The sequence below is a fragment of the Barbus barbus genome (genome assembly GCF_936440315.1).
Source record: "Barbus barbus genome assembly, chromosome: 25".
Classification (NCBI taxonomy): Eukaryota; Metazoa; Chordata; class Actinopteri; order Cypriniformes; family Cyprinidae; genus Barbus; species Barbus barbus.
In genome coordinates, this window is record NC_136753.1 from 10,123,190 (window position 1) to 10,148,997 (window position 25,808).

A 25,808-nucleotide genomic window follows, 5' to 3' on the forward strand; every position below is an offset into this window, starting at 1 on the left:
AAACACAAGTCAGGTTAAGCAGAGGACTCGTCTGGTTTCCGTGGTCTTGTGCTGATGGTCATCGAGGTGACGAGGTCTTTGCTGGAGATCTGGGGCTCACCTAGGTGACATGGTCTCCACTGACATTCATGGATGTAGAGGTCATGGTGCTGTTCCACCAGCTGATCTGGATTGGCCTACAGACTGGATCTGGGTAGCCACGGTGACCTCGGAATAGAAATAAAGTTGTTTAATGAGTTTAGGTTTGCTCTCCGGTAAAAAATCAAAGGGTTGACGGTCCATCAGCCAAATCTTCTCTCGCCCTTTAAATGAAGAGGAACACATTTTAATACTATGTACCTGATAAGATCCTCCTAAAGGTATTGAGTGACTCGCCTGATGTAGTATGTCATTTGCATCTGATCATTTGAGATGTAGTGTTTAAGATTTAAAGTGGTCATTTGTAGCAACTTCTATATTTGTAATTTTGACAGTATTGTATTGGATTCATATTGATTTATTTTTGTTACAGTTTATGCAACCACATCATGATTAAATATGATCTTTGGTACAAGTTAGCAGTAGGTGGCGGTAATGCATTATGTCAGTTTGCGATCCGCTGTTTTAACGAAACAAGAAGAAAGAAGAGGTAACTTCTCTTGCGTATTTTTTCCTGGGTTTAGCAATATTGCTGGTGTACTGTTACTGTACGAATGACTGAGTTATTAATACTTCGGCCCTTAAATGCTCACATAGCTTGAAAGCAGGCAAACTGAGAACAAGTTCGATTTTTTTTATTATTATTATTAAACGTCGATGTCTAAAGTACTTTAGGCTTAAGTCATATTATCAGGAAAAAGTCTACCCGGTGTATTTTTATTTATTTCCTCTATTGCAGTTTATCTGGGGCTGATAATGCAGGAGCTTGATCAGACTGTCACAATCGGAGCGACTGTTCCGACGGGATTCGAGCACACTGCAGCGGAGGAGGTCCAGGAGAAGCTTCAGGCCACTGCTAGAGTCAGCAAAAACAGAGGAAGAATTTATTTTGATATAACAACAGATAAGCTTCATAAGGTCAGTCATACTCTCGTTTGTTTCACGTAACCTGGCGTTTTGTAACGACAACGAGGCTCTGATGCTCAAATGTCTGTTTAACATTACTGGCATGGCATATACCTACAGAAGCACATCCGGTTTTCAGTACCTAACACGTGCCACTAAAAGCTGTGGCATGCCGCATAGTGTGAAGCTTTTTGTGAGTGACACATGACGCTATATTTTTTCAGCAAGCCCGGAAAAAAACTTCCAATAAAGCTATTCGTGCATTTTCATTTTTTTCCCAAAGGGATTAAAAACTAAAAAAAGTAATGAGATATGAACAAACCAACCAGCTACGACGTAAATCACAATTTTACAAACATTTATTTCAAGTAAAAAAAATAAAATGCACAGAAACTCAAAAGTACAGAGTCGGTATACTTACCATTTTTACAGAAGGAATGAATACAATCCCATTGCAAGCCATATATACATTAATGATCTAAAACCAAGCAGAGCTCTAATTACATGTTGAGTCACTGATAACATCGAGTTCATGGTAGATCTGTCCATTCCACTGTGGAGAAAATGATTAGGATTTTTATGTCTGGAACCTGACTGCCTTGATCTTTTAACTAGACGTACAAATGTGGTGCTCATCTTTAGACACATGAACCAAAAAACACATGAAACATGTCTCAACGATAAATGGCATCAATCTTGCTCGCATTTACGTTGTTCGAAAAAATTAGCAAAAATTGTACTTTGAGGTGTACAGTAGCTTGTCACCTTAAAAGAGACAACTTTGTACCTTAACCACATATCATTACCTTAATTTAGTTATTTTTGCAGGTTAACACATTATGGAGTCCTTATTACTCATGTTACATGTACTTACTATTATAATAACAATTCATTAAAGTAACTCAAAGCCTAACCCTAAACATTTAGTAAGTACATGTAGTTAATTAATATGACTCAGTACTTAAATGTATAATTACACTGTAACAAGGACACCTTAAAATAAAGTGTAACCTTTTGCGGTTTTTTTTTTCTTTTCTTTTCTTTTTATGAGAGTGATAAACAACACAACATCTGGAAGTAGTGGTTTTTTTTGAGGGGGGGGTTAATTCTCGCCCTAGATTGTTTTTTTAGTAATTACTTTTTTTTTTTTTTTTGCACTAGGGAGGAAGTTCTGAGTTCCGAAACTTACAGTGTGGTTTTATTAGACAATGCACTCTTGTGTCAAAAGACATTTGATACTTTCATGGTGCTTATGCATTTTTTTAAACTTAAAAGCCTCAGACAATATTCTTAAATTGCTTTGAAATAAATGACCAGTTAAATAAATAAATGTACAGTTCTTGAAAATTTCTACTTTTGTGTTTCACGGAAAAAGACATATTGGTTTGAAACGAGTGAATAAAGCAGCGCTGTCTGTTTGCCTTCGAATTTTCATGTGCTTTTTATATTCATTAATTTATATCCAAAGGTACATCAGCTGAAGTCTCTAGACAATCTGTTTGTTGTGATAAAAGAATATGACGACTACCCATTCAAAACCACAAAGGTATGTTCAATATTTTAGTAGTTATTTTAAAAACTATACGCATTTCTCATTGATGTGCTTCCCACCAAACTCCACCATTTTCAATATTTGTTTATTGGATTATTTAGTACTGGAAATCATTTATGTTTAATGCTTATTTAACAGGAGGAAGTGGAATTGGATTGGCTAGAGCTGGCCACCAAATTGCCTTGGACCAATGCCTTAGAAGTCTGGAAGTTGAACAATTCTATAAAAAAGAAGAAAGGACGTCGGAAAAGAACTAACCCCACAAAATCAGATCAGTGCGGCAATGTTGGCACCAAATCTACTGATACTGTCCCATCAGATCCAGAAGAGCTCTGGGAAGATCTCGAGGCTCTAGAAGTGAAGGGAAACCAACAAGATGTTTCTTCTCAGCCAGAAAATGATTCTGAGGAAGAAAAACAGGATCAGGAGTCAGGGGGGACACCTCTTAAATTTCGAGTAACATGCAACAGAGCCGGAGACAAGCACTGCTTCACCTCAAATGATGCTGCACGAGACTTTGGAGGAGCTGTGCAAGAATTCTTTCAGTGGAAAGCAGATATGACTAAATTTGATGTCGAGGTAAAGTTTAGGGGCCGTGTTCACAAAACATTGTCTTATCACTGGGTTCTCCTAAAAAGCGATAAAAGTTCTTAAGAGTTTCATCTTGAAACCTATTCACAAAGTTGCTGAGACCAACTTTTACTAAGGAATGGTGGGAAACCTAAGCTAAGAGAAAGTGTGGGGTTGGCCTCGTTGCTATGGATAATGTCAACAAGCTTAAAGCGATTGGTTACTAGCGGATAGGTTCTCTAACAGTGATTTAATCATAGAAATATTGTAGAACAAGGTATCATGTTGCCATATTCAAATAAAGATTTTAAAACAAAAATATTGGCACATTCAAATACATTTTTTAAATTGTCAATTTTTAAAAAGTGTCACTAAACAAGTATACGTTCAGTGAATTGTCAGCCACTTACATGTCTGTCTTTCATAAACAATAAGCAAATGTGCATATAAGCAGCCTTTTATTTAACAGAAAGGAATAATCATGGCTGATAGTAAGATATTGTGCAAAAGAAAACTAAAGTTGATGCAAGAACACCTGTTGTCTCTTGCCCAGCTTGTACATGAAGGACAGGATAATTAAATTAAAGGGAAATTATTGTGAAATCTTTCTAAAATGTTAATGTTCCAAGGCAGATTTCCTACAGCAAACATTTTAGGATTGTTTGTGATTTGGTCTTAGTGAGTTAGGAGTCCTCTTGACCAGCTGGTTGTAGAACCAAAGTGCTTTGTGAAATACTCTTAGACCCAAATTTTAAGAGTCCTAAAATTATGACTAACACACCCATTATTTTTAAGAGTTTCTCCAAAATCAAGTTAGGACCTACTTTTAGCCTTAAGATTTTTTAGCCTATATCTATATTAATGTGTGTGTGTGTGTGTGTGTGTATGTATGTGTGTGTGTGTGTGTGTGTGTGTGTGTGTGTGTGTGTGTGTGTGTGTGTGTGTATATATATATATATATATATATGTACAGTGCTGCTTGAAAGTTTGTGAACCCCTTGCAGAAAATGTGAGTAATTTTAACAAATTAAGAGAGATCATACAAAATGCATGTTTTTTATTTAGTACTGTCCTGAGTAAGATATTTTACATATAAGATGTTTACATTTAGTGCACAAGACAAAAACATAGCTGAAATTATTAATCCACATTCAAAAGTTTGGGAACCCTTGGTTCTTAATACTGTGTGTGGTTACCTGGATGATGTCGGTTGTTCATGAGTCCCTTGTTTGTTCTGAACTGTTAAACTGAGCACTGTTCTTCAGAAAAATCCTCCATGTCCTGCGGAATCTTCAGTTTTCCAGCATCTTTTGCATATTGAACCCTTTCCTGCAGTGACAGTATGATTTTGAGATCCATCTTTTCACACTGAGGACAATTGAGGGACTCAAACACAACTACTAAAAGATGCTGGAAAACTGAAGATTCCTCAGGACATGGAGGATTTTTCTGAAGAACAGTGCTCACAAAACAAAAAAACAGTTGTAGATCATCCAGGTAACCACACACAGTATTAAGAACCAAGGGTTCCCAAACTTTTGAATGGGGTTATTTTAATAATTTCAGCTATTTTTTTGTTTTGTGAACTAAATGTAAACATCTTTTATGTAAAATATCTTACTCAGGGCAGTATTAAATAAAAAATAACATGAATTTTGTATGATCTCTTTCAAACTTTCAAGCAGCACTGTATGTATATTATGTATATATATGTATGTATCGAGTGTATTTCAGTCCAGTGTGGTGTTGTGTAAAGTCATAATAGAGGTTCAGTAAAACAAAGTGATTGTAACAAATGTGTTTCTCTCTTATTTACTAGGTGCTGTTGAATATCCACAATAATGAAGTTGTTGTTGGTATTGCTCTCACAGTGGAGAGTCTACATAGGAGAAACATCACTCACTTTGGCCCGACCACTCTACGTTCTACGCTGGCTTATGGCATGCTTAGGTAAGCAACATTGATGTAAAGTATTGCTTGCAATCGTTTCAATAAGGTTGTCACAATGTCATAATTTTACCTCATGGTACTATACTAGATAAAGTTCCACAATACCACTCCTATTGTTTGGAAGTGTCATTATTGCAGGAGCTGCTCTGTTGTATTATTATTTTTAGTTTTTTACAGTTTATACCAGGGGTGCCCAACCCTGTTCCTGGCGTTCGACTGTCCTGCAAAGTTTAGCTCCAACTGTACTCAAACACACCTGCCTTTAATTTTCACGCAATCCTGAAGACCTTAATTAGTTGCTTCAGGTGTGTTTGATTAGAGTTGGAGCTAAGTTTTGCAGGACAGTCGATCGCCAGGAACAGGGTTGGGCACCCCTGGTTTATAGAATGATATTATTATTATTAATATAGCGAATATTAAAATATAATACAAAAATAATATTATTATGAAAGTACACTAGTGGTCAGAAGTTAACTATTTTGAAAGAAGTCTCTTATGCTCATCAAGGCTGCATGTATTTAATCATAAATAGAGTAAAACAGTAAAAGAACTGTTTTATATTTGAATGTATTTTAAATTTATCCCTGAGATTTCAAAGATGAATTTTCAGCAGCTATTACACCAGACATCTGTGTTACATGATCCTTTAAACAGTAAAGTATAGCATTTATTTTAAAATATGAATCTTTTACAATATTTTATATATATTTTGATCAATTTAATGCATCCTTGTTAAAAAAATAAAGTTTTTAGTGATTAAAACCCCAAACTTTTGAATGGTTGTGTGTGACAGTTTCCACAAAAATATTAAGCAGCACAACTATTTTCACCTTGGATAATAAGAAATGTTTCTTCAGCAACAAATCGGCATATTAGAATGATTTTTGAACGATCGTGTGACACTGAAGACTGGAATACTATTACTTAAAATTAGGACATTGTACAATTTGCATATATACAAATCTACTAAGGGAAGCTACTAAGCACCATGGCTGTTATCACCACAAATAATGAGAAAACAGATTCTTCTCCAAGATGAACAAGATTCGTTCACATGGCGAACTGAATGTACATACCCCTAAATATAGACTCTTGTAGTGATAGTTGTATATTTATGATATGTGAGCCTGTGTATTTGTAATGCTTATAGATTGAAGGAAATGCAAGAAAGAAAACAATTGTGTCTCTGACTGTATTGATTGTTTTGTTTTTTGTTTTTTCAGACTTTGCAAGCCACAGGTGTCAGATGTGATTTTAGATCCCATGTGTGGAACTGGAGCAATACCTTTAGAGGTTTGTAAAATTAATTAAACTGCTAAATTTTCGGTCTGTATATTTCTCTTTCATAAGAGGTGAATTATTAACTTCTTTTTAAACAGGGAGTTATGGAGTGGCAGAATTCATTCTTTTTAGCGGGAGACAACAATGGCACAGCAGTCAGTCGATCGGTCAATAATATCAAGCACATTCTAAAGAGAACACAGGATGGAGGAAGGTAAGGAAGCTTGTGTCCCGTCAACCTTTTACTATTACTTATTACTATTTATATACTATAGTTGTATTTATATTTAGAATTAGGTTATTTTAATTATATATATTTATTTAGCTATTTATTATTACAATTACTTACATTTCACTGCTGGTTATACTTTCATCACAAGATATTAATAATGAGCGTGTGTGTGTGTGTATATATCTATATACACTCACCTAAAGGATTATTAGGAACACCTGTTCAATTTCTCATTAATGCAATTATCTAATCAACCAATCACATGGCAGTTGCTTCAATGCATTTAGGGGTGTGGTCCTGGTCAAGACAATCTCCTGAACTCCAAACTGAATGTCAGAATGGGAAAGAAAGGTGATTTAAGCAATTTTGAGCGTGGCATGGTTGTTGGTGCCAGACGGGCCGGTCTGAGTATTTCACAATCTGCTCAGTTACTGGGATTTTCACGCACAACCATTTCTAGGGTTTACAAAGAATGGTGTGAAAAGGGAAAAACATCCAGTATGCGGCAGTCCTGTGGGCGAAAATGCCTTGTTGATGCTAGAGGTCAGAGGAGAATGGGCCGACTGATTCAAGCTGATAGAAGAGCAACTCGTTACAACCGAGGTATGCAGCAAAGCATTTGTGAAGCCACAACACGCACAACCTTGAGGTGAAGTGACATTCAGCCAAGTATGGTGACCCATACTCGGAATTCGTGCTCTGCATTTAACCCATCCAACGTGCACACACACAGCAGTGGACACACACACACTGTGAACACACACCCGGGCAGCCATTTTATGCTGCAGCGCCCGGGGAGCAGTTGGGGGTTCGGTGCCTTGCTCAAGGGCACCTCAGTCGTGGTATTGAGAGCGCTGGACATTCACTCCCCCCACCTACAATTCCTTCCGGCCAGAGACTCGAACCCGCAACCTTAGGATTACAAGTCTGACTCTCTAACCATTAGGCCACGACTTCCCTTGAGGCGGATGGGCTACAACAGCAGAAGACCCCACCGGGTACCACTCATCTCCACTACAAATAGGAAAAAGAGGCTACAATTTGCACGAGCTCACCAAAATTGGATGGTTGAAGACTGGAAAAATGTTGCCTGGTCTGATGAGTCTCGATTTCTGTTGAGACATTCAGATGGTAGAGTCAGAATTTGCCGTAAACAGAATGAGAACATGGATCCATCATGCCTTGTTACCACTGTGCAGGCTGGTGGTGGTGGTGTAATGGTGTGGGGGATGTTTTCTTGGCACACTTCAGGCCCCTTAGTGCCAGATTGGGCATCGTTTAAATGCCACGGCCTACCTGACCATGTCCATCCCTTTATGACCACCATGTGCCCATCCTCTGATGGCTACTTCCAGCAGGATAATGCACCATGTCACAAAGCTCGAATCATTTCAAATTGGTTTTTTGAACATGACAATGAGTTCACTGTACTAAAATGGCCCCCACAGTCACCAGATCTCAACCCAATAGAGCTTCTTTGGGATGTGGTGGAACGGGAGCTTCGTGCCCTGGATGTGCATCCCACAAATATCCATCAACTGCAAAATGCTATCCTATCAATATGGGCCAACATTTCTAAAGAATGCTTTCAGCACCTTGTTGAATCAATGCCACGTAGAATTTAGGCAGTTCTGAAGGCAAAAGGGGGTCAAACACAGTATTAGTATGGTGTTCCTAATAATCCTTTAGGTGAGTGTATATTTTATATATATATATATATATATACTTTTTTTTTTGCTTCCTGTCTATATATTCTCATTGTTTCATGTATTTGTAGCTCTTCAGGCTTACCCTTAGACATAGTTCAGTGGGACTTGTGCAATCTACCCATGAGAAGCAGTTCAGTGGATATCATCATTACTGACATGCCTTTTGGAAAAAGGTACTGACCGATATCTGGAGCTATGCAATTTTAGAATTATTCCAGTTTATTATTGCAATTAATAACCCTATTACAGTGTAATTATATATATAAATTTTTTATTGTATTTTAAACTGTTTGTGGGGGGTGTGTGTTAAAGAATGGGATCCAAGAAGAAGAACTGGGAATTATACCCATTATGTCTTCGAGAAATGGCTCGAGTTTGTAAACCTGGTACAGGAAAAGCTGTTCTGCTGACCCAGGATAAAAAATGTTTCTTGAAGGTATGGTTCATAATGTGGTTCATAATGTGGTTCATTAAATTTGTAGTGAAAATACAATGATTATTAATGGGTTTTCATGGGACCCGGATCTTTCTTTTTTTTTTTTAAGTTTAATATATTGAAATATATATGAATTTTATCTAGGTCCTTGTCATGTATAATGCAGAAAGTCCATTTCTCCCTATAATGGCCTACATAATATTTTAACCATCTTTTGCAGGCATTGTCGCAGATGGAGGGGCTGTGGCGGAAATTGCACACTGTTTGGGTGAATGTGGGAGGACTGCATGCTGGCGTTTTTGTTCTGAAAAGAACGGCAGTAGTTTTTGGCACCACTTCTGAAGATGGAATGGAGCCTCATACAGCAACAGGATCACAAAAAGAGAATATGAAGGATGCTAGTCAGTGAGAAGCCAGACAGACAAATCCGTTGTGTTCCTCCTTTTTGTTAAGTTAATATGCCAAAGTTAGTCTTTCTGTCTTTTTTTGATTATTTCACTCGAGACATAATCTATCATGAGTCCAAGATAATAAAATGTTCATATGTTTACGTTCAATTCAAGGTGTGATTTATTTCTTTGTGAAAAGAAAATGACTAAGTACAACTGCAAATAATTTGTTCACTCTGCATTGGACTTGCCATATTTGTCTTTATTGCTTTAAATGCAAAGTGATGTTTTAGATTATATATTTTAGTAGGGGTGTGCACAGGGTGACTTGAACCGAAATAGTCATCCAATACATCATACGCATACACATGCTTCAGTGAGCATAAGTCTTATTTCGGAGTCTAACAGTGACATAAGTCCAAGCAATAGAACCATAAAGACACTTTATTGCAGTTTTTCAGAACTGCTAAATCACAAAAAAAGCTCTTCATCTAGCTTTCTACAGTTCTGCATGCATGCAGGATTTGATGCTTTTTCTAAATGAACGTCTTGCAACAAAATAGCTAGCAGTAATGCACATTAACATGTTAATTATGCTAACTTTAATTACCATACAGTGTGTAACATATGATGTATTGATATCGTCACTGTTAGGGTTAGGTTGGTTTTCCAGCCTGGTCAGGCCAGAAAACCAAATTAAGCCAGCAAACCAGTTTAGGCTAGGGTTTTCCAGCGGTGTTCTTCACCTACTCTTCTTTAATCTAAGCACAAGCCTTACTTAAATCCAAAACAGAAACTCTTCTAAATTCTAAAACTCAATAAAACATCAAACACTAACATGTCCCTTATTTTCATCTTGCTCAAAACACATAAACTAACCCTTAATGCTGTTTTCAGTTATTGCCAATGAGATCATTATTCATGTTATCCCAATGGATAAAGTAAAGTCTATTTTCATCGCACTCAATGAAATAACTGATTTGTTAGCTCCTTTCCACGTGAAAAAATACTATAGTAATTTATAATAAATACTAGTGTTTTTGAACCATACTATAGTAAAGTACTTGAATTAATTTGTGGCAGTTCTATAGTTGCTGTGGTAATATAACTATAGTATTATAAACAAATGAGTTCACCCAATACTGTACTAAGTTTTCTACAACTAAAGGGTATATTATACTACAACACACTACAGTTTACTATAGTAAAAACTAAAGCACACTACGGTATTTATTACAGTTTATCAGTTCACTATAGTTAATACTACAGTATGCTGTAGCATTCATTAAGTGTTATAAGTACTATAATATGTAATACACTATAGTATGGGTCAAAGACACTGCTATAAATTACTACAGTATTTTTTCATGTAGATTTTAATTAAATAAATGGAACCAAAAATTGTTAATCATCAATGGTTTCCTTTTTTTTCGTCTTTTTCTGAATTTAATCGACGATCTTGAAATATGTGTTTGTTATGACGTAATATATATACCGGCCTATCAGGATCGGGCTCATATGTGAAGGGCGGAGCTTTCATGAGCTGCTGCTACAGGGACACCAAGATGGAAATCCAGGGGCTTACTGACACAAAAAACACTCAGTACCAACATGGCGTCCCGCTCCACACGACATTCTCTCAGCAAACAACAGCTTCTGCGATTCATGCGAGAACACGTCTGACTGAAAATGCGATCTCAGGTCTTTCGGGATCGCTGGGCTTAGAAAGCGACGCCAACAACAACCGGGCCAGAGCCTCACCGCTTCGAGTTGCGGAAAATGGCAGCGGCAGCGCTCTGTCTCTTCAAAACAACCATGGTAAGAAATATGGATATTATGTTCAGTCAGGAGATGCAGAACTCGGTGACGTGAATGCGTCCAAACAAAAGGTGTTTAATGAATTAGACTTACTGCCTTCTGAGTTTGAGAGGGCAGTTGAACACGATGACAACGATCTGCAAATGGCGCTACCCCTTCTGGACACCGACAGCTTTGAACAAAGATTCACGACAGAGAGGATTCTCAGCAACACCTCTACAAACAAGAGCCCACAGGAACTATACGTGGTTTTTAACATAGTGCACAAAGAAGATGACAGTAAGGAACGACAAATGAGCTTTCAACACAAAGCTGAAGAGAATGGATCATCATCACCCAAGTCAAAGCCTCTCAGTTCCCCAGTAGATTTAGATGAAAACTTCAACAGAACATCCAAATCGGGACATTTGTCAAGCCTCAGTCATTTAAATTCCAGATCTGAGACAACTGACCAAAATGTTAGACATGAGATGTGTCTTTTGGCAGAGAATAGAGATCCAATATTGTCAGAAGGCTACGCTGGGGGCAGTCAAACGCCAAACGTCTGTACTGTAGAAATGCTCAGCAATAATTTAGTTGAACATTCAACAGAAGAACTGATGCAGTGCATCACAAAACATAACAGCCCTGCGTTTGTTCCAGAGAACAGGATTGCACCTGATATGAATATCATGGATTATACAAATCAAGAGACCAGCAGTAATGGGGACTGTGGTCCTGATGGGACTCCAATACCTGTGCATGAAACGTTCTCTGGGACCATCATGATTAACAATCAAAGTATTATTGTAACTATTGAAAATGGAATCTTGACCCTAGCCACTCCACCAGAGGGCTACGCTTACAAAGAGGATGGTATGATAAGCTTAAAAGAACATTTGGGAATGAAAGACAATGAAGATCTTGTGCTGCTCAATTATGATGGGGGAAGTAAATCCATTGGGAAAATTAGCAATGTTAACTCAAGTCTACAAAATGAGCCTAAAGCCAGATTCGCCGGCAGTGATTCAGAGTTGACTCTAGCTGATGACTGTTCTCTATCAGAAATGGGTGTTACTCTGGACTCTTGCTCATCAATTAAGCAAGAGGAAGGAACCGTTTGTGCTATAGAAGATGATAGTAGTATTTGCCAAAATTCAAAAAGCAAACCAATTACTTGTGAAGAACTACAGCCAATAAACCTATTAACTGTATCAGGTTTGACCAAAAAAGGTTCAATAGTAAAGTATAGATGTCCCCAGCCGGGCTGTTCCAGCACCTTTGATACCAGGCAAAATCTCAAGATCCACTTGGTTCTACACACAGGGGACCAGCGTCCCTTCAAGTGCACAGTGGAGGGCTGTGATTGGTCCTTCACAACATCATACAAGCTGAAACGCCACCTGCAGTCTCATGACAAAGTGCGTCCTTATAAATGTGAATGGGAAAATTGTGGTCGCCGCTTCACCACAGTTTACAATCTAAAGGCTCATGTTAAAGCACATGATCAGGAAAATGCATTTATCTGTGAAGTATGCAATGAGAAGTTTCGCACTGCCACGAGACTCACTAATCATCAAAGAACACACTTTGAACCAGAAAGACCACATAAGTGTGAGTTCCCAGGTGAGTTGAATTGATATCTTGACCAGTTTCTAAGCCAAAATTGACAATAAGCAATATTACAGGTAGTAATACCAACTTGATCTTGGTGTTTCTGTGCCTCCTCAGGATGTGAGAAGACCTTCATCACTTTCAGTGCCCTGTTCTCCCACAACAGGACCCACTTCCGAGAAATGGCTCAGTTCACTTGTACCTATCCTGGCTGTGACAAGCGATATGACAAAGCTTGTCGGCTCAAAATACACCTCCGCAGTCACACGGGTGAACAAATAAGCAGATGCTTGGAATAAAGTAATTTTCCTTCAGTTTTCTAACATCCCTCTCTAACTTTTCGTTCCAAGGTGAAAGACCATTTGTTTGTGATTCTGACTCCTGTGGTTGGACTTTCACAAGCATGTCCAAATTGCTCCGGCACAAACGGTGAGGCACATAAGTTTGACCCTCTTATACCCATACATGCATCCACATGTTCACTGAATATCCTCTCTCTCTACTGTTCTCTCAAAATAAAGGCAAAAAAGCCTAAAAATATAACTTAATTTCAAAATAGAGTACGTATTGTTCAGCATGCTACTGAGTGATTCATTAGGTGTTGCTCTTCATTCACAGGAAGCATGATGATGACAGACGGTTTGCATGTCCAGAGGAAGGCTGTGGGAAATCCTTTACACGGGCCGAGCACTTGAAGGGGCATAGTATCACACACCTGGGTACCAAGCCATTTGAATGTCCTGTAGAAGGTCAGCATTTATGTTGTACAAGAACAACTAATAATGCGTGTTAATAGAATAGAGAAAATAATATTGATGAGAACAAAGCCTCTCTGGCAATTTTTTTGGAATCAAAGCCCTTGAAAACACCGGCTTTAGAGTTCCACTTGCATCTTCAATGCTTCTTCTGAATCTGCTGGTGGTCAATGGCATGTGCCAAACTGCTTTTGGTGTTAGTTTTTTAATTAAGGTCTATTTATGGCAACCAAAAAGATCTGGGCTTAGGTTTTCATTGACATCTTTTGTATTTGGTTTGTGCTGAATATTCATGCTTGGTGCAAAAGAGCCTTAACAGCTACAGGCCAGTTTAGCTGTATTTAATCAGCTAACAATGTTGTTCTGTATTGTACAGTGTGTTTGAGTCTTGGATGTTGTTTTTTTTTAAGATTCTCTATCACTTTTCATATGAAATGTCTGACATTTTTCTTGTGGTGACTACCATAAATCAGGGCTTGACATTAACACTTGTCCGGGACAAGTGAATGTTTTGGTCAGGCAAGTGAAAGAGAAATGTACTTGCCCAATCGGACAAGTAACTTAAAGTCAATACCAAAAACAATAATAACTGCCTTTATGATATAGCCATTGTTATAGGGGTGTGCAATATATATCGTTTGAGATAATTTCGTAATTGTTGTTTTATCGAGTGTACTGCAAGAATCAAAACAGAGTGCAAGCATACATTACGTAAAGTTGTCTAGGTTAGACTACCTCACGTGCGATTGAATGATAAGAAAATTTCAAGATATGGGAGAAGAAAATGTATATATTTATATAATTTCATATAGTTTCACACGAAGATCGAGCGCCTTTTTTTTCTTTTTTTCTCTATCATGTATGTATATATATATATATATAAGCATTTTATTTTCAAGTTTAATATAAAATGATTGTATTTGTAATTAATACTCCCTTTTTATTTTAAAATATAACAGTATTATCACACTTTAATTTTTTCATTATTTTATTTAAAAAGAAAAATCTAAATAAACTAAATGTTTTGTATAGCCACAATCAATAATTATATTTATAACTCAATTAAAAAAAAAAAAAATTCTATCCGGGCAAGTAACTTTTATACTCGGACAAGTAAATGACAAATTTACTTGTCCGAAGGACTACTACATTAGAATGCTTAATGTCAAGCCCTGATAAATGTATTTATCACAGTGCTATTTTAGATTGAAGTTTGTAATTGTTATCATTTTGTATGTCAATATTTAGGTTGTAATGCAAAGTTTTCCGCTCGGAGTAGTCTCTACATTCATTCCAAGAAGCACAAGCAGGATGGAGTCAGTCTGAGGAGTCGCTGTCCTGTTACCGGTTGCACCAAACACTTCTCATCACGCAGCAGTCTCAAGACACACATGCTTAAACACCACAATCTCAGCCCAGGTACGCCCATATACACAACTTCAGAGATGTATATTATGTAGCAAGACATTAGGCTTTAGTACATCTAAAATGAAAATTGTGACCCCTTACTCTCTTGTCCTTCAAAACACATATTTCTTTGGAACATAAAAGATTAGCCATGCTGCTCATTTACATAGAACAAAGCAAAAATGTCTGCACACTTATTGTATAGAAATGAGCAGAATGGGTATTGCAGAACCTCTTTTTTTTGTTTCGTAGAACAAAATCAGGCTAGTATGTCTTTAATTTTGAGGGAAGAAGATAGTATTTAGCTTACTAGGAAAAGTCAGATTCTGGTAATTTCTCTTGACAATAACCATAAACCTAGTGCTGGGTTTTAATTTCGTATATTTTAGCAGCACACTGTCATGTCATTCTGATTATGCTCTGTTCCTCTTTCTGCAGATGTGTTAAGTCATTTGGACGACACAACCACTCTCACCCCCAGCAGTGAGCTGACAAGTACTTCACAGGCTGTCAGTGCCCCATCAGGACCTGTAGGAGCTGAACTCAGCAGTCTGGACTTGTCTTCTCTCTTCTCCAGCATCCCTGCATGTCCTGGGACCACCGCTGTAGGCAGTGAAGGCAGTACTGGGGCAGGATCCTTCTCCATGGACATTCCTCTGGTTAACACCGGAATCCTCACAATAGATCCAGCATCAGTCGGCTCGGCCCTTAACGGGGCAAAAACTGTGGATCCTCTCATTTTAGCAGCTGGGCAAGATATGGGCGTACATGTATTAGACACAGGATTGGGCACTGGAGGAGGTGGAGGGGTTTTGCCCCATGCCACATTGCATTTGGATGATGTGCAAACAGTCAACCCAGAAGAGCTGGGAACTCTGACTGCTCTGGCTATTCAAAGTACTGCATCTTCAGAACAGCTCCACACTCTGAATTCCTGCAATCCCTTGACTGTAGAATCACCATCTTCTCTAACGCCAAATCTTTCTTCATCACTCACTCAATCTCTTTCCTCACTGACGTCGGCTCTTCCTCCAGCACTCAGTTCCTCTCTTGTTCCTTCTCTCTCCACCCCGCTCTCCTCCATGGCTCTGGTGGCAACCCCTGTACCAGAATTAATCTCTCCGCAGGCAAAGGCTGACCTGCCTGGCAGTGATACAGCCGTTGGGCCCTTGTTAAGCAGGGTGGAGGTCATGGCTCAGGCAGATGGCAGTAAGGGGATGTGTCAGTTTGTGTTTCCCAGCCACAGTGGATCCTACAGTGGACAGAAAATAACAGAGTTGCCCTCGGTCACCTGCCCTGTTATGGTTAGTAATAAAGAGTTGATCTTGAACTTTCTGAAAATACATTTAATTTAATTATTTGGTTAAATGTTCGTTCTTCAGTAATTTTAAAACAAGGTAACCCAAAAGACTAAATGCGTTCTGTTGTCCATCCATTAGGAGAGCAGTGGATCAGCACGCACAGACTACAGGGCCATTCAGCTTGCCAAGAGGAGAAAACAGAAAGGTCCAGGCTCTTCAACATGTTCCTCGGAGACTGGCCAAAGAAAGACTAAAGGATCAAAGGGCACCAGCCCTGCTCCACCGACTAATTCATGTGCTCATTTTGGAGAAGGAGCTGCTAATGGAAATAGTGAGCTACCCATCCGGGATCCTGTGGCAGGCGCACAATTTGTACAGATTCAGCTGCTGCAGGTGAGATGATTGGGGGGGGGGGGGGGTTGATAGCATTCTCACTTCAGTTCTGTATATTGATTTGAGTGTGTTTGTTGTAGGATGACCCAGCTGCTGATGGAGACCTGGCTTTCCAGTTGAGTTCACAGACCTCGTGTTCACACTCTCAGCTCACTGTGGATCTGCCTGTCAACATCCTACAGGTTCATACAACTACTAAGCCTCATAATCAGTGCACTGCTTTTTATCCTTTGTTTTGTTTTTAGTGGAGTTATTTTATTGTTCAAGATTTATTTTTGGTGAAATTTAATAAATAGATATGACAGTAGATGGATTGAACAGGAGACAACTCTGCATTCCCTGCTGGTTGGCATTTTAACTGCTCATTGCCTTGTATAGTTTATAAAAATGACATTAAACAGATGTTATTGACATTAATGCTTCTTTGCTGAAGGTTATATGGGTCATTCTACAGAATTAGTGCAAACTGCTGTCCCGCAACCTAAAACACATTTAAAAAGCGTTTAAGCAGTATCTATTGAAAAAATATTAGTAAGCTTAATATATATAAGATCATCATTTATTGGGTACTTTCAGTTGGTAGGTGGCTGTCCTGAACCCTAACCCCTAAATTTCAAATAATATTGAAATCATTTTTATTTTTATTTTTTTGCATTGTTGTTTGTAAAAGTATCTTTTTGAAGTTAAAAAAATATATTTTATTTTATTTGTAAATTATGAAACTTGTAAACTTTGTAAATTATGAAAAAAAAAAAATCCCATAAAATTGTCACTACCAAAACAGTCACGACCGAAAAATGTCATCATTGTTTCGGCAGTGACAAAGGGGAACACACAATCCTCATATTTGGGGGAAATAAGCTAAATTTTAGTACAGTTACGCTAATTTTGTATTTTAGTATGCAAGTTAAAATTCTGTAATGTGATGTGGTCATTACCAAAATATTGCTGTCACTACCAAAAATGTGCAGTCACTAACAAAACGTGTATATGCAAACTAACAAATACTTAACTTTGAAATCAGTATGATCAACGTTTGCCTTTTTACAAAGAAAAATTGGATGCAATATACAACAAGTCTCATAAATTACACTTGAAGTATTGGTAAAAATGTAATTATTGATTTACCTCTGGAAAGATTTCCTAAATGGAAAAAAATTTTTATTTACAAAGTAGATGTAAGCAGAATCTTAATGGCTCAATATAACCCTTCTAATTAACTTATTGCTGTGTGCTTCAGTAATGACAAATTTGGGGAGAGGACAAATATTCCAAAACTTTCTGAAAATACGATGAGAATTAACTACACAATTATTAGAAATGTGTACCTTGGATACTATACAATTTGCGTACATAAAGTAAAATTTAATCATCAAAAAAAGACCTGACTTTGCATCAATGCTGTAGAATGGCCCATATATATCCATTGCGATTGTGCCATAAAATTGTCCCATTGTGTTTTGAAATTTGGTTATTGTTACTCTGTTACACAGTATCCTACAAACTAACCTAAATATTATCTGTTGTAGGAACCTACAGTCATGGCTGAAGATGAAAATGGATCTGATAACTCCCAATTCACTGGGAGCACCATCAACTTACAAGACTTGGAGTGATGGTGGAAACAGAAGGTGCTTCTAAAAGACCATCTATGTCAGGCTGTCTCTCTCATTCTCTTTCTCAGATGATCTTGTAACTTTCCTCAGTGCCTCCACTGGTTTTTCTCTTTATCTAATTTAAGGAAATCATTGCATTCGTGTTTAATACATGAAGTCAGAATAGTACTGCGTTCCATAAAGATAGCTAATTTGACCAAAAACAACGCACATTTAGTTTTGTTTAATTTTGATCATGTGACTTGCTTGATAAATGCTTGATTTTTCAAAAGTTCATATTTCAGTGTAATGATTTGTGAGCGCACAAACGATAAATGGCAGTGAACAACATCACTGATCTGCCTCATAACCAGAATAAATACTATTGATCTATGAAAACTTAACTGTTTGTCATGAACTGTTTATATCTAGTCTGATTTGACCTTAACTTATTTGCCTGATTCACCACTATAAAACAGTTGTTTTGATGCCTATTTTTGTATGGCTTTGTAAAGTGCGGATATAGTTATGTTTCATGTTTGTGGAAAAAAAAAAAAAGTTCTACTTTTTATAAAATAATGCAGTTAAAATGTATTTATTAGGTTTGGTTTACTTCAGAACAGGTTAATAAAATTTTACATTTAAATCAAACTTCTGACTCTAGTTTGTGTCCGCAAATATTTATTTTATGAGATTTCACATGTTCATGATTCATACATTCATTAATGTTAATATCCTTTTAAAAACATTTAAACCTTGCAAAAACAAGGATTGAAAATATACTTGATTTCACCTACTATCTACAGAAATACATTTGTATTCATATTCAAGCAAGTATCAACATGTTTATTTTAACTAAAGAAAAACAGGAACTCTTCATTCTCCCGTTCTGTAGCTTCAGTGTTTCTGTTTGTCTGATGTTTGCGGACTGGAGGCTGAGAGCGTGGCATCAGCTTCTTGACAGACTAAAAGAAAGCAGAAAGCATTTTCTCACTCCTACTTGTTTCAAAAATAATATCAGTCATTTAAAGATGTTATAAAAAATCATTTGTATTATGTAAACATTCTTTAACCTTCTCCAGTGAAAAAAATACTTGTAATACAAAAATTTATGTACTTGCAATTAGATTATATTTAAAATACTAGCATAATTACACAGAAAGTTTGGAGGCCATACAGCATTTGACCAATGGATTTACAAAAAGAAATTCTCTACATTTCAATATTGCATTAACTACCCAATTCACATTATTTCTTATTTACATGTAATGCAGTCGTTCCCAAACGTTTTTGGCAACTGAACCTCTTTAACCAAAAATATTTGCTTGAAGAACCCCTGAGATTTTAAGGTAATAATTTGATAATTAGGAAACACATTTGCATGTTCATAGTTCTCTGAAGCTGCTTAATGAGTTATTTTAACTTTACATTTAGTCATTTAATGAATTGTTAGCTTTTTATTCAACTTAAAACATCAGTTGATCAGGACATTTGACCACACTGTCCCAAGAGAATGCAGTATCGATACTATTATTCCTAAACACCAAACAAAGTTTTAGATCGTACTGTGATTCTGTCACAATGTAATGGAGGTTTTAGAAAAGTTGTTTCCATCCAAAGTTGCAAATGTAACTTTTTGCACAAAATTAGGTTATCATATTACATTTGTGAATAAAGCACTATTTCCATCCAGCAAGAAAAAAGAGAATAAAATCGTAACTTCCTGATAAACTGGTGCCAAATATCACTAAGAAAAATGTAATTTGCTCTATAGGAGAAGCCACTGTGGGTCTATTTCATATGTAATAAATTACTTGTCTCACAGACATTGGCTCAGGCGTTTCAGAATGACCAAAAAACATTTCAGATGCTGCTCAATGAGAGCGGTCCACTAGTTAGTCCAGTTATGCAATCCCATCATGCAAATTCATGTAACTTTTTTGTTGCGCAACAAGAAATCTATTCGGTTAATGTGTTTACATTGTATTTTATGCACACTTTTTGTTATTGGATAAAATAAATTCTGTCTCAAATGAGCACAAACAGTTTTTTAGAATTTATGGACATCTTAGTTGTTTCCATCCAGCATTTTTTATGCAATATCCCAAAATTAAACGTTAAAATAGGTGGATGGAAATATATAACTAAAGAGGGACTGAAGAATGGGGGTTACAAATTTGGACATGACCTGTAAACTTGCAACTAAAGTAAAGGTTTTTTTTTATACAGGAGAGAGGGTGGTAAACAGCCATAAAGCTGTGGAAAAATGAACATGAACCCTTTTTTAAGTTATATGTATGGGCTTTTTATGCCTTTATTGAGATAGGAGAGTAGAGAACAGATAAATATGACCCTTTTAATAGTGACAAATATTTGCAATATGATTTTACACCAAAGGTAAATTAGACAACATTTGTTGCGGTAAAACTTACGTTTCTTGTCTTTTTCTTACCGTTTTCTTAATCTGAGCCTGAGATCTTTCCAGGGCTTTTTTCTGTCTTTCCTCCTGTTGTTTCATTTGCAAATATATCTTCTCATCACGCAGCCTAAACAGTAAAAAGAAGTTGAAGAACATACTAGATACAGGTGATTCTGTTGCTGGTTTAATGTAGATGTGCACTACTATGCAAAAGTCTTAAGTCACTAGTACTTTTACCAACAACAAAAAAATGGTTTTAAAAAGGGCATGTTATTTCTATCTTTTGCTGTGGTATGTCAGTAGGAAATTTAGTTTCAATAAATTCAGTGGTTTCAATTTACATTTCCAAACAATCCTTTTGCCATTAATTGCAATAATCCAGTGAGATTTTTGTGTGCACAAGGAGACAACAGCCAGTAATTCAAAATGAGACAGATTAAATCCCCAAGAACTGTGGCAACATCTCCAAGATGCTTCAAGAAACCTACAACGCTACAGTACTGTGAAACGTTTTAGGCACTCATGTAAAAATGTTGTAAATTGAGGATCCATTCAAAAATAAATGTCATAAATAGATTGTATGTACCAATTACCTTCTATTAACTAAATTAAATTAACATTTGATGTGACCACCATTTGGGTACACTTGCGCATAATTTTTCAGGTACCTTTGCAGGTATGTTTCTTGAAATTTGATATTTCCTGACACTACAGCAAAAGATAGAAATAACAGACTCGCCATTTTTTGTTGGTGAAAATACTAGTGGCCTAAGACTTTTGCACTGTAGTGTAGATCTGGATGTGGTCACCTCATTCTCCTCTCTTTCTCTTTGGCACGTTCAGCTATACTCATTTGGTCTTTTGGAATCATATCTGCATTTTCCAGAAGCTCCCCCAGTTTTTCCTCAATGGCTGTCAGCATCTGCAAAGTGGCCAGGTTTTTATTGTTGTGATTATTTTTTAATGACTATTTTACATACTTTCATTTAAAGCACTTTGAATTACCACCGTGTATGAAATGTGCTATATAGATAAACTTGCCTTGCCTTTACAATCCAAACACTTTCTGCAACTTATTATGTATCAGATCAGATCTAAACAGGCTGCCAGAGTTACCATGTTAACGTGTGAGATTAATTAAATATTAAATGTGACCCTGGACCACAAAACCAGTCTCAAGTCACACAGGTATATTTGTAGCAATAGCCAAAAATACATTGTATGGGTCAAAATGATAAATTTTTCTTTTATGCCAAAAATCATTAGGATATTAAGTAAAGATCATGTTCCATGAAGATATTTTGTAAATTTCCTACCATAAATATATAAAAACTTAATTTTTGTTTAGTAATATGCACAGCTTTAAAGTCAATTTTCTCAGTACTTTCATTTTTTGCACCCTCAGACTCCAGATTTTCAAATAGTTGTATCTTGGTCAAATATTGTCCTATCATAACAAACCATACATCAATGGAAAGCTTATTTATTCAGCTTTCATATGATGAAAAGTGACAATTTTTGAAAAATTAACACATATGACTGGTTTTGTGGTCCAGGGTCACAAATATGATTTAAAAAAAATGCTTTTCTTAAAGCCTTCTTACAGGCATATATATTAATAAAAGTTCTACCAAGATGAAATGTCAGTGATTTAATCACACTGTTAATGAAAAATCCAACAGTGGACTTCTGCAGACTAGTGGCAAATATGTTTATTCTTCAGAAACTGAATGCATTACATTTGGATGGGAAAATATTCAGTATATTATGAAATTTTCAGAATTCAAAATTCATGTCAACACAGAAAACATGATAATTTTTTTTTAAATGACAAAGTAGGACAACAAAAGACATCTTACCTGGTCCTCTGGTTTGTACTGTTCAAAGCTGAACAGTTTGGCTTTCATTTCCAGCTCTGCTGCCCTCTCTTTCTCCCTCTGAATGGAATCAGTCATTATATCAATCTGCTCTTTCAGCTGCTTTGACTCAGACTCCCTGTAAATAAACAAACAAATAGCATTTTTTACTGGAATAAATTTACAACATCTATGTTGGTGCAACACAAGTCCACACATGTTCTTTCGTGTCAGTTCAGCATTCTGTCTGAACTCCTCCAAAGCCTCTTCTGTCTCTCTAGTGTTTTGGATGAGGGAAAGGTTCTGCTCTTCCAGCTCAGTCATTAGATTTAACAGCTGCTGAGGTTCTTGGAAGAACATCTCTGGGTCCTCCTGAAGGAGGCATCACAGTGATCACTTCAAAAAGTAGGTCCTAAAAAATTCTCTGTTAGCATTTCTGTTGATTTCATTGGTAGTTGCTTGAATGGTGCAAGACCCAGAAAAACAATATAACTGTCAGTGGGTCAGCGGTGTTGACTGTAAGCTTAAATTTACAGAATAAGATAATCTTTCTAAGAATTTTCTTTTAAAAAACATTCTCTTTATAGAAGTGATATATTAAATTAATTATAAATGTGCATTACATTTATTATATTAACAAATAAATAGAAAAACTGAGCACAATTACATTGATCTATAGTATAAGATCATTTTACACATTTATAGTATAACCCTTAAAAAAGAGAGCGAATCGGGCACTGAAAAAATATATTACATTTATATTGCAATTAAACATTAATAAATAGCAACACATACAGCAATATATATGCTGCCAGATCAATCCTTAATGGAGAAAGCTGCGTTTTGCTGGCAGATGGTGTATTTATTGCATCTACCAGCAGAGGCTGACAGGACCATGCTATCCAACCAAACCCTGACCCTGTTAGTAGGTTCAGGCATGAAATATAAATGTGTAACACTTTACAACTATAAATATAAATGAATAATAAACTGGCTACTTAATTCAACAGAATGTTAGTGGATATTAACCTCACAATCCGAGCTGTCAGTCCCAGGTGCGGATCTAACGTGAAAACAAAGCATTATTTTATTAATAACTTACTGTCACTGTCACACAATAGTCACTGAACATGCAAAGCTATGCACTTAATATTATGCTTTGCACATACATTTTGCTGTTCTGATGGCTGGACTTCACACTTTGTATAGATGAAGCCCTGGCCTCCTGAGAATATAAGAATCCACGAGCCACTCGTCTTTCTCCACCTATATGTGTTTGAATACATTTAAAGGAAGAAAAAAAACCCCAAGACAATCTGTTAAAATCCCAAAGCAAATACATGACAGAAAGTAGTATTTACACCTGTGTCTTCTATTCATTTTATATTTTGTACTTTGCTCTTAAACAAACATGCCATTTTAAAACGCTTGTAAAGTTGCCAACATACGCTTGCTGCCTTCTGCTGTCTTTCTGTGTTCTTTTTGATTTTTTCTGCCTGTTTTTCATCCCTCTCAGTATTCGTGGATACACTACTCTTGGATCTCTGTTTCTCCTGCCATTCTTGGGGTGACAGCATCAGCAGAAACTCTTTATACTTTTAATACTCCTTCAGGATGTCCTCATACTTAGAGATGTCACTAAAATCAAAGGTTAAGTGGAGAAAAAAGATAAACAACCCTGTTGAAATGATTTTGGAAAGTATCTAATCAAACAATTTGTTTATACCTCTTGATTGCCACCATTTTGGAAGTTATCTTCTTGATCTCAGCTACTTTCTCCAGCTTCACGTTGGTCTCCTGCTCAGCACTGAACAGTATTTGATGGTTTTATTAAGATAAATGTAAGCCACATATTCTGCCATGTTCATGCATTTCCACGTAAAAACACCATAATTTGCTATTTGTTAATTTTTAAAAATCTAAACATTAATTCAAGCGTTTGACTTTAAGGTAGCAACACAATTGTAATGACAGGACTTTTATTTTATTTTTATAATGTTTTCTAAGTGAGGTTTGTACAACTGGTACATTTTGATAGCCTCCACCGAATTCTTGTCATTTTCTTTGAGGAATTCTTCAAACAAGACGGCGTCATCTTCTAAGAACTTCTCAGCTTTTGTCAATTTCGCCTCTTCTTCTGCAGCCATGTCCTCCAGTAGCTGAATCTCTCCTTTCTTTACTGCCAGAGAATACTAAAAATTTCAGAGATTGTGTACCAAAACGATTATACACAGAAGAATAGAGGACAAAATGAGTAAATAAAAATCAGTCAAATCCACACTGGATACAAAGAAGAAATTCAGCAAATTTTCCACCCAGCTACTAGCTGAGAGCTAGAAAAGCAAAATAGCATCTTACCTCAAGTAAGAAGTGCTCACGTTTTTTAGTGATATATTCATTCATGCCTCCCTTATCATTATTAGGGTCTAAGAAAATCAGAATAACAACAGTACTTTTAGGCAAAAATGTAAATTTACTTGCTATGGGTTTACATGTGGGTCATTCTGTGTCAACTCAACCACAGGTTTTACGCAGAGATTTTTACTTTAAGTCAAATCTGTGGACTTAAGCAATCTTTATACGTCATTATACGTCAATTAGCAATCTTCTTTGTTGCATTATATGTCAATGGTGACAGTTCAAATATGGGAAAAAGCATTTTCTTTCCTTAAGTTTACATGCCTGTAACTCAGGAAGTATTAAACTTATCTCAATATCCTTTTAGATTTTAGTTTTTAAAGAACTGTTTTAGGTATCTTAATTTTTAAGGCCTTACTTGGTTAATTTCCAAAGACGTAGGGATTTAGATGGGGGTCCTTGAGTAAACTGTTAAATTGTACACATTTTTAGTGGTCAAAAACCAAATATGGGTCACTTTGCATTCAGCTGATACTGCTCTTTGTCTAAAATTGTTCAAATTTAAAATGTATCTTGTTTCCCTCTATCAAACTCAAATCAAGAATTAGTAAAGATATCTTAATATCCTTTTAGATTCTGGTTCTTAATTAACTTTTCTTTCATAATCTTAATTTTTAAAGCCCTATATGTTTCGGTCCCCGAGATATGGAGATCTCAATGTGATTAGGTGCCCAAATTTTCAATGGTTGAAAACCAAATGTGGGTCACTTTGCATACAGCTGTTAAAGAAAAATGTCAGAAAAACAAGTAATATTGAAAGTAAAAATGTATCTTGCTTCCCTCAATCAAAATAGAACAGAACATACCTCTCTGAGAGACAAAATGTTCTTTTTCTAAATCTGAATCAGAAAAGGAGATTCTAATTCTTAATTCAGGTGAAGCGAATCTTGGTTTATTTACAACCATACTTCTCTACGAGGCATTAAACTTATTTCAAACATGTATTTAACTTATAATACTGCATATCTGAACTCCTGGTAGCTTCAGAAGCTGTTAAAATGAACAAAATCTCCTCTTCCAAATATCCATGAAACTGATTCAAATATAGGATCTAATGAATTGTAATTGTTTTGAAAGAGAAAAACAATAT

General features: G+C 36.4%; 3 protein-coding genes across 4 annotated transcripts; 2 read left to right on the forward strand and 1 right to left on the reverse strand.

The window, feature by feature from the left end:
• Positions 1 to 596: 596 nt before the first annotated feature.
• LOC306845196 (tRNA (guanine(6)-N(2))-methyltransferase THUMP3-like) lies at positions 597 to 9,329 on the forward strand. Of its 2 annotated transcripts, none has more exons than XM_079377850.1 (10): positions 597 to 628; positions 878 to 1,056; positions 2,513 to 2,590; positions 2,735 to 3,175; positions 4,986 to 5,116; positions 6,340 to 6,409; positions 6,496 to 6,611; positions 8,407 to 8,511; positions 8,651 to 8,774; positions 8,995 to 9,329. In XM_079377850.1, exons 2-10 carry the CDS (start codon positions 895 to 897, stop codon positions 9,181 to 9,183), a joined length of 1,416 nt encoding a protein of 471 aa, XP_079233976.1. In that variant the 5' UTR covers positions 597 to 628; positions 878 to 894; the 3' UTR covers positions 9,184 to 9,329. The 2 variants fall into 2 exon arrangements, with proteins under 2 accessions (XP_079233976.1, XP_079233975.1); XM_079377849.1 differs by lacking the exon at positions 597 to 628 and adding an exon at positions 632 to 761.
• Positions 9,330 to 10,722: 1,393 nt separating this feature from the next.
• Positions 10,723 to 18,687, forward strand: LOC306845437 (zinc finger protein ZXDC-like). Its single transcript, XM_079378237.1, has 9 exons — positions 10,723 to 12,586; positions 12,692 to 12,844; positions 12,925 to 13,003; positions 13,193 to 13,323; positions 14,578 to 14,748; positions 15,175 to 16,040; positions 16,176 to 16,430; positions 16,511 to 16,612; positions 17,960 to 18,687. The coding sequence occupies exons 1-9, from the start codon at positions 10,729 to 10,731 to the stop codon at positions 18,044 to 18,046; spliced, it is 3,702 nt and encodes a 1,233-aa protein (XP_079234363.1). The 5' UTR covers positions 10,723 to 10,728; the 3' UTR covers positions 18,047 to 18,687.
• Positions 18,688 to 18,876: 189 nt separating this feature from the next.
• LOC306844788 (cilia- and flagella-associated protein 100-like) lies at positions 18,877 to 24,447 on the reverse strand (the record flags this gene model as incomplete). The annotated part of the gene is given in 12 exon segments (XM_079377166.1): positions 18,877 to 18,990; positions 20,478 to 20,571; positions 21,254 to 21,366; positions 22,304 to 22,439; positions 22,518 to 22,672; positions 23,330 to 23,363; positions 23,470 to 23,566; positions 23,749 to 23,778; positions 23,835 to 23,898; positions 23,902 to 23,938; positions 24,027 to 24,107; positions 24,329 to 24,447. Coding segments are annotated over 12 exon segments (1,074 nt in total).
• Positions 24,448 to 25,808: the final 1,361 nt, after the last annotated feature.